The 9,758-nt window shown below is 38.5% G+C and overlaps 1 protein-coding gene across 6 annotated transcripts in view; it reads left to right on the forward strand.

Annotated features, from left to right (window-relative positions):
• NPNT (nephronectin) overlaps positions 1-4,726 on the forward strand; it is a 111,558-nt gene extending 106,832 nt beyond the window's left edge. For all 6 annotated transcript variants that reach the window (XM_027837448.1, XM_027837451.1, XM_027837452.1 and 3 more), the window contains one exon: positions 1,536-4,726. In XM_027837448.1, coding sequence (XP_027693249.1) covers positions 1,536-1,652 — 117 coding nt within the window. In that variant the 3' untranslated portion in view covers positions 1,653-4,726. The remainder of the gene's footprint in view (positions 1-1,535) is intronic.
• Positions 4,727-9,758: the final 5,032 nt, after the last annotated feature.

Below are 9,758 nucleotides of genomic sequence, written 5' to 3' on the forward strand. Positions count from 1 at the left end.
GTTTCATGTAATTATGATTATGAATAAAAAAGAGGCAGTCCATACAGAATCAGTAGAAGTGGCAACCTTAAAGTCAGCAGGACCTGAGTTTAAGTCCTACCTCTGACATATACTGGCTATGACCCCACACGTGTTATTTAACCCTTCAGAGACACAGCCCCCATCTCCCGGCCCCTAGCAGCTCTCTTAAGACTGTAAGTTATAACTGGGTTATCAAGTTATTGAGAAAAGCAAGTTAGGCTGCATGACATTCAATTTAAGCAAACATTCTTAAGTGCCTGATATGTACTGAGTACTATTATTCCAAGCCCTGGGAGAAATGCACAGGTTTAGACAAAACATAGTCCCTGCCCTTTTGGAGCTCTCAACCTAGTAAAGAATAAGACACGAATAGAGCTAACCGTCATATGTGACATATAACAACATATGTGTATTACATACGCTCACATAATGCTTTCCCCTTTCAGATCATCTTTATTCCACGTATCTTCTATATATTTAGATATTTGCATGTTGTCTCCTCCATTAGACTGTGAGCTCCTTGGAAGGAGGGACTATTTTATTTTTCACCTTTTTTGTATCCCTTGTTCTTAGCACAATATTCATAAATACTTGCTGACTGATCGTACCCTCTGCCTCTTTGGCTTCTCCCTCTCATTGGATGGCTCTTTCTCCATTGGAGGAGGGTGCCCAGGCCACCTATGTCCCATTCCTCTCCAGGTTGCACTCCAGACTTTCTCTACCATGCCCCTCCCCCAGCTGGGTACCTTTCTCCCCCCCACATCCCCTCTCACCTTTCCGCTTCCTTTTATGTATTGTCTTCCCCCGTTAGAATGTAAGCTTCTTGAGGACAGAAACTGGTCTACTGTGTTTTTGTCCTTCCAGTCCTCAGCATAGTTCCTGGCTCACTGTAAGAACTTAATAAATGCTTGTTGACTTTTAATTGACTGTCAGCAAGAGGGTCATGTGAAGCCACCTAGAGATTAATTGCTTGTGAAGCCGCATGTAGTAAATGTTTATTGACTGATAAGAGAGGTATGAAGCCAATTATTGTGAGGTGGGAGTGGAGGTGGGGACATTGAGGAGGAAAGGCTTCACAAAGGTTGTTACCTACACGGTTGCGCGCGCACGCACACACACACACAGAGTTCTGCAACAGGGACACATTCTGTTATTCAATTTCTCATTCTATACTTTATCCCATTTTTTAAACTTCTGGACTCTTTCCCAATATTTTCACCTTGCTTACTTGTCCTGAAAGGGAGTGGCTTGTAGTCCACAGATAAAGACCCTAGAGTTCAACACTTAAATGTGGTTTTTGATAGAACAACTTTGTAATACAATCTCTTTAAAATCTTATGGACAACTCAAGTTTTTGAAGGTAACACTTCTCTAGCTGTTCCTGTTGGGTAAAAACTGGTCAGAAGCAACTTAATATTTGATTTTTTTGTTAAAATTCTAGCCCAAATGGTCATTAAGTAAGTGGAAGTAGAAGTGAGTGGAAGTCTTGACCGGTACATGGTTCTTCTCCTTAGGTCATCTTCAAAGGTGAGAAAAGGTATGGCTACCCCGGAGAGATTGGATTGGATGATGTGACCTTGAAAAGAGGCCAGTGCTCTGAAGAACCCTATCTCCACCAGCCTTGGCAATAAGCATCTGTTGGCTCCGTCTCCTCCCTCCCGTCTCCCTTTCCACCAGGCTGAGAAGAGCTGGGTCAGAAGCAAGTGGTGATCCACTTCTTGTTGGCCCACTTTGTGCAATTCCCAATGAAGAGTAAAACTCTCCTTTCTATAAAGAACCCCCAATGATAGCCATCAGGCAAACCCCCCAGCCCTTCATCCATTGTCTTTTCTGGTGCTGCAGTGTATATGGGACAAATCACATCCTTCATCCTGGATCTAAGATGTCTCTGGAAATAAAGGAAAAGGAGTACATCTTGGTGGGGAGTTTTCTAAACAAACAAATGAAAACATCCCATTCAAAAGGGCATCCTGTTAACTGTCCATTGTTGTACCAGATGTAATAACCATTTCACAGGTGTTACGGTATACCTGTGGAAATTGTTTGTCCTAAATTAAGTGAGCTCTAGCCTGGACCCAAACTCTGGCTGTCTACTTACTGCCATTTTTTTTTTTAAGAAAGAAGGATGTGTACTATGTCAAATTACACTTATTCTTATGTTGTATCCATTTTTTTTTCAAAAAAGACAATTACATAGAGTAGCATTGCATCCCTTTAATATTGGTAGAGTTGTGTTTTCTGTAAATGTGCTATTGATATTATATATTTATGTGTTCCTAATATTTACAGACTCTAGCTGTAAGGTAAAAACAGCTTGTGATCTCTTGAGCTTAAAAAGATGCGTCATGTGAAATCTTATCCTTTTCTGTGACCCTGTGTTGTAGGCCAGATATAAATTGTAAATATCATCTCACTTTGACAGGATAAGGCACTGGTGTGAGCTAAATACATAATTTTATATCATAATTGTCTTACCTCTGATTAATCTAGACCAGAGGTTCATAATGGCAGGCGATAGGCAGCACCTTACAAAGTCCTATCACCATTTTAGACTAAATGAATCCCAGTTTATATTTACCTCCACACGATTTTAACTTAAGAATAAAAATAGAGCCTCTTAAAGACAATACTTCCTTAATAAATAATTGGTTTTTTGCCACAGTTTTTTGTGACTTGCAGGCCATATTGCTGCTGACAGTACTCCCCAGAATAGCCTGAAGGAGATTAAAATGTAATTGGAAAATATTTCCCAAAATAAATCAATATACAATAGAACATAGATAGTGTTAACATGTAGTTTTCTAAGTCAATATGCAGCCCACAGGAATCCTTAAACACAGGTATGGTGACTGGTTTCTATTTGAGTTTGGCATCAGTTACCTAGACAATTTTTATTGGAATCAGGTCCTTCCTTCCCGCTAAGGGCAGCAAACCATTGCTTTATAGTACACAAGTATATTTCTGGCATCTTATAAATGGATAAATCTCTACTTTTGAATTCATAGGACCATAAATCTAGAAGGCACCTAGGGGTTCATCTAGTAGTCTAATTCCCCTTTTTATAGATGAAGAAAGTAAGACCCAGAATGACTCAGAGTCATAGATCACAGATCTATAGTTGAAAAGGATCTCAAAGGCCATCGTCGCATTTTATAGATGAGGAAACTGAGGCACAAGGCAATTCAATGAATTGCCCAAGATTCCACAAGTAAATGGCAGAGGCAACATATGAACCCAGGTCCTTGGATTCTAGAACCAATGCTTTTCCTGCTGTGTCACACTGGCTCTTGAGCACGTCCACATCCCTCACTGCTTGGAGCCATAGTTTCAAAGCCAAACATGGTGACTAACAGCTGTTTGCTGTAGTCCTATGTCTCTCTCTTGAGGAATCTCTAAAACTTCTTACCAAGGAGATGAGAAGGGAATTTGTTGGACCAGTATTTAAAGCGTTAATCATATTTTAATAATTTTTTAAAATGTTGACTTGTAATTTATATGCCAGAGTATCTCATTAAGATATGAAGAAAGTTGGAGGATATATGAGATATGGATTGGCTTACTGTGTACATTACAGCTCATAGACAGTCATTTAACAAGGTCTATCACCATTTTAGACTAAATGAACCCCAATTTATATTTACTTCCAACCTATTTCTACTTAAGTATAAAAATAAATGCTTCCTAAAGGCAATAATACTTTCTTGATTTTTATTATTTATTTACATTCAGATAATAACAATAGTTTCTGCAGTCTTGCCAGGAATCACAAACTCTGGTAGAGGGTTGGGAGAGAAAGGTCTGTGATGAAATATTTAAAGAATTGAGATTGGTTAGCGTGGAGAAGAAAAGATTTTGGGGGCAAATCGATGTTGATTTTTCAGTCTATGAAGCTCAGTTACACAGAGAATGATGACCTTCTGTCGTTTATATGCAATAAAGATAACAAGAGGAAACAAGTTGAGACAAGAGGGAATTTCCCAACTGAAAGAATTGTTAAATTAGATGTTTACTGAAGGAAGGGGAACTGGGTGACTTTGTTTCTCCAAAAGTCTTTGAAAACGTGGTAGCTCTTTTGGTCTGATTGGGATGTCTAGCCCTATATCAAGATAGATTAAAAAAAAAAAAATCAAGTACCTAAATAAACTCCCCAAACACCTTCTAACCCAACAATGGCTTTATTAAGATCAAACAATGTGAGTTTGACTAGGGAGCTGCATCATAGCTTCTTTGTCCCAATTTGCTATTTCCATATGTTGATCTTTGTAGATTTTCTTGTCCCCAGGGCAGATGGAAGCCCATGTCATCCTCACATCCTACTAACTATAGGTCATATAATGGTTGATTACAGGGAAATCACAAATGTTAAATCTGGAAAGGACCTTGGAGGCCAACAAGTCCAACGCCCTCATTTTGCCAATAAGGAAACTGAGGCCGAGAGGGTTTAAGGCACTTGCCCTAGCTCACACAAATAGTGAAGTGACAAAAGCAAGATTTGAACTCAGGTCCCTTCCCTCCAAAGACTGTACCATGCCTGCCAAATGCCAAGATCCCAGCAGATGTCTTTCATTTCATGATATTCCCTAACACTATTAGATAGCTTTCCTTACACAAAATAAACACTATATAGGCTTGTTATGTGTTTGATGGTATAGTATGAGAGAATTTCACTTCATCTTTAAAAAAAAAAAAAAGTACTCTGGCCGGGTTTAGACAGAGTATAGAGTAGAGAGAATGTCAGAGAAATTCCGTTCATCACGGAAGTGGCAGGAACCTCCCAGGAGAGGGGAGTACAGTTCTTGGGCCTTTCTAAAGGGTTGACCGCCAAGCGCTTCAGTGTCAGGGGCCTTTGTCCTCTGGATGGCCCAGTCTGGTTTCTCACTTTTTCAAGCAGCAAAATTTCTGCCAACAGTGGAAACCACTGAGCGTCTTATCATTTACTGGGAAAGAAGGGAAGGTGTGAGGTGAGAAATATCACTTAATGAGGTCCATATAAACTAAGGGACAGGAAACACGACCTTGGACTTCTATACAGAAAACATTATAGACCATTCGCTTCTCTTCTGGCCAGATAACTGCACAGGATAAAATAGAAGGAGAAAATTGAAAAATCCACTTGTAGGTGCCAATAATATATTGCACTAAACGAATGGAAGAAGTTATCAAAAGTACTGTATAACATCTTACCGGTTTATTATTTAATGTTTTCTAAAATGAAAAAGTTAATGGTTTTCCATAATTGCTAAAAATAAAAATGTTTCTTTGTAAATGCCAATCGGTGTTTGACAATTTTGTGTGATGGCTTGTTTGGGGTTCGTTACTATTTTCATAAGAACATACAAGAGAACTCTTTAGAAAGCAGAGCTCCATTGTAGGGCTGGGGTAAGGGATAGAAATATGGTTTACATGTGGATTATATGGAGAAAGTGATGGAACTTTTTTGATAGACAATAGCTTAACAAGTTGTTCTATGTAAGGGCTTTGCTACGTCCCAATTGATTTATCTAATATAAGAACCTAGCATCTGGGGCTCCGTTAGGCTTTCTTGGATAATAATATCAGTAATTTCATGGGGGGAAGGAGGGGGCATAATTCTCTCTCCCATCCCAAATATGACTTGGTAGATTGTTCTTTGTTCTCAAAGAAGGCCCAGTAGATAAACCCTAAGAAGTGCCCTAAGGCGTGTAGAAGTAAATAACTAATGCTGATGTAGTGCTTTAACGTTTGCAAAGTGCTTTTTATGTATTATCTCATTTGACCCTCTCGACAATCCTGTGAGATGGGTGCGATAATATAATCCCCACTTTACAAATAAGAAAACTGAGGCTAAAAGAGCTTAAAATGTCTTATCTGGGTGATATAGCTAGTAAGTGGCAGAGGAAGGATTTGAAGCCAGGCCTTTCTAACTCCAGGTCCAATACTCTGGGCATTATGCGACATTGCTGTTATGGATAACGATAATAATGATGATTTTATATATATGTGTATATATATATATAAAGAACTCACTTTAGAGTCAGGAAGACCTTGGTTCTAGTTTTACTTCTGATAGATACTGGCTATATAACTCTAGGGAAATTACTTAACATCTTAGTGCCCCCAAATAACCTCTAAAATTTTCAGTTACAGACAAGTTGCTGACTACATTGGTGGAGGAAATTTTCCACATTGAGTTCCCTACATTCATGAAATTCCAGTTCCAGACCAAAAACAAACAAATCAAAAACAGACAAACTACAGCACATTCTTCATTGACTGCTAATTCTTCATAATTTTTTACAGTGAGGCAATAAGCAATATATATTAAAGCATTAGGGTTACAAGAACAAGAGTGAAACAGTCCTTACCCTCAAGGGGCTTACAGTCAAGAGATGGGAAACAATATGCATGCATCGACAAAAAGTATATAAAATAGATACAAGATCATTGGTGGGGGGAGGGGGTGGAGAAGACAGTGCCAGCTGGAAGGATCAGGATTAGTAAAGAAGGTGCCACAAGCTGAGAGTTGGAGAAAAGCTGGGGTTCTAAGAGAGAGATAAAGAGGGAGAGCATTGCAAGTATAGACACAGAGTTGGGAGACAGTAAGAAAGCCAGTTTGGCTGAATCAAAGTGTGCATGAGGGGAATGATGTGTCATAAAGCTAGAAAGAAAGTTTAGGGTCAGGTTTTAAAGGAATTTAAATACCAAATGGAGGACTTTATATTTGATCCTATAAATAAAAAAAACCTACTAGAGTTTATTAAATCTCGTAATGACATTATAAGACCTGTGCTTTAGGAAAATCAGTTTGGTAGCTATGTGGAGGATGGATTGGATCCAGAGAGGCTGGAAACAAGGAGACCAGTTATTGTAATAATCCAGTGAGAGGTAATGAGGTAAACTTGTGATTGTCAATGGAAGGAAAGGGACATCTGCAAGAGATGTAGAGTTAGAAACAATAAGATATGGCAACTAACTGGACAGGTGGGATGAGTAAGGAGTGGAGGATAACACCAAAGTTGAGAGTCTGTGTGATTAAAAAGATGATGACATCCTTGACAGTTATCAGGAATTTTAGAAGAGGGATGGGTTGAGGAGAGAGATAATGAGTTATGTTTCGGACAGGTTGAGTTTGAGATGCCTATAGATGTCCAATAGGTAATTGAAGGCGCAGGATTGGAGCTCAAGAGAGAGAATATGGATATATATATATATATATATATATAGACACACACATAGACACAGACAGATGCATATACTATATATATATATATACATATATATGTTACTAGCATAGAGATGATCATTAAATTCATGGGAGCTGATGAGAGCGAGAGACAGAGAGAAGAGAGAGAGTCATGAAAAGTCGGAGAAGAGAATAGTCAACAGTTGCAAAGAGGTCAAGATGGTTGAAGATTGAGAAAAGGCCAGCAGTTTGACAAATAAGAGATCATTGGTAAATTTGGAGAGACATTTCAGTTGAACAATAAAGTTGGAGGCCAAATTGCAAGGAGTTGCTTATTTTAAAAGAGTCTTTCAAAAACAACTTTTTTTTGGGGGGGGGGAGGATGGCCAAATGTTGACATGATTAATTAGGATTAGGGGAGACAAGATGGAAACATCTATAGAAACGTACTAAAGAGGGGAGATTAAAGCTATTTTCTCTGCATTACCATTAACAATGGAAGATTCCATCCTCTCTGATTTTGCAATTTCCCATCTGAAGTAATTCACTGAGGGATTTGCATTGAATAACATCTTTGAAAAACTTATATGATATATTTAGATTTGTTCTCCTGGGGTAAGAATATTTCTTCCCCCAACAAAAGGCACAATTCAATGTCTTCGTGATAAGATAGAGATTATGCCACTTAAGATACCTGAATGCAAATGGAGATAGCCTCCATTGTCTGTTTTAGCAAAAGGCAAAGGGATAGTCATACATTATGAATGCTGTCTAAGGGGACTTTCCAGGTCTCTGGCATACAAAAGTGTAAGTAGCATTAGGACCAATCTTGTCCTGCAGGCACTGCTGATGATATATACTCTGTTGCAGAGGAAAAGGTGATTTCCAGCTTGATTTTCCCATGTTTCCCACATGATCTGATAAAAGTTCAAAATACACATGTAATACAGCTTCACAGTACCAGACTTATTCCTATGGGACTAGGCAGATTCCTCACTTGGTAGGACCTGTTTCATTGCCTCATGCAAATTCTGGTGGATTAGTTGGTGAGGGGAGAGTTTTCCAGAACAGAAAGTCACAGCCCAGAGAGATGAAGTAGGTATACCCTAACTACATCAATGAGAAAAGAATAGAACTAAATATTGGTGCTTCCTCCTCCTCCTCTTCACCTACTACCTCCATTCCCTTCACCATGAAGAAGCTTGAGACTTCATTTCCCTCAGTAGGAAGGCCAGAGCCAGAAAGATGGCCTGGGGAATATAACTGAGACTGGCGATAAAGAGGACTAAGAAAAAAGAAGCTAGGGAAGAGGATGGAGGGAACCCAAAGATCTCAGCTACTGGAATAAGGACTCGTTGTCTGGCAAAAACTGTTGGGAAAATTGGAGTCTGGAAGAAATTAGGTCGAGACCATCATCTGATAACATATACCAAGATAAACTGCAAATGGATACATGGCCTAGATGTAAAAGGTTAAATCATAAACAAATTAAAGGAGCAAGGAATAATTTTTTTATAAGGAAAGAGTTCATTGCCAAATAAGGAATAGAGAGGACGACAAACGATAAAAGGAATAATTTTGATTACATAAAATAAATTTTGTTTAGCACAAATAATTCCAATGCATCTAAAATTAGAAGGCAGTTAAATGAAATAATTTTTTTCTGGCAAGTTTCTTTGATAAAAGTCTCTTTTCCAAGATATATGAAGAAAGGGGCAGCTAGGTGGCACGGTGGATAGAGCACTGGCCCTGAAGTCAGGAGGACCTGAATTCAAATCTGGCCTCAGACCAAACACTTGACACTTACTAACTGTGTGACCCTGGGCAAGTCACTTAACCCCAATTGCCTAAAAAAATAAAAAATAAATTAAAAATTAAACCAAGATATGTGAAGAACTGTTTCAAATGATTAATATCATTAGTAGCTAGCATTTTTATAGCCTATTAAGGTTTGCAAAGTGCTTTACAAATGTTAATTCATTTGATCCTCACAACAACCTTGTGAGATAGGTCCTATTTTATCTCCATTTTATAGATAAGGAAACCAAGGCCCAGAGGACATATTTGACTTGCCCAGGAGCACACAGCCAGTAAATATTTGAGGCTGGGTTCAAATTCAGGTCTTCCTGACTTTAAGTCTAACATTCTAGCCACAGTGTCACCTAGTTGTCTGTCAGAAATAAGAGTCATTCCTCTGTTGATAAACGGTCAAAAAATATGGATAGGCAGTTCTCAAGAGAAGAAACACAAGCTATTGGCCATAGGAAAAATACTAGAAATCACTAACAATCAGAGAAACGCAAATTAAAACAACTCTGATATTCAACCTTGTACTTGATTGCTAAAGTTGACAAAAAGGGAAAATGGCAAATGTTGAAGTGGTTACAGGAAAACAGACACTTTAATGCATCACTGGTGAACGTGTGGATGATACAGATATTCTGGAAAGCAGTTTGGAACTATGCCCCCAAAGTTACAAATATATATATATATACCATCTGATATACTACTAGGCCCTTATCCCAAAGAGAATCAAAGAAAGAGAAAATGCCCTAGATGTACAAAAATACTGATA

The sequence above is a fragment of the Vombatus ursinus genome, unplaced genomic scaffold (assembly GCF_900497805.2).
Source record: "Vombatus ursinus unplaced genomic scaffold, bare-nosed wombat genome assembly UNPS02014821.1, whole genome shotgun sequence".
Classification (NCBI taxonomy): Eukaryota; Metazoa; Chordata; class Mammalia; order Diprotodontia; family Vombatidae; genus Vombatus; species Vombatus ursinus.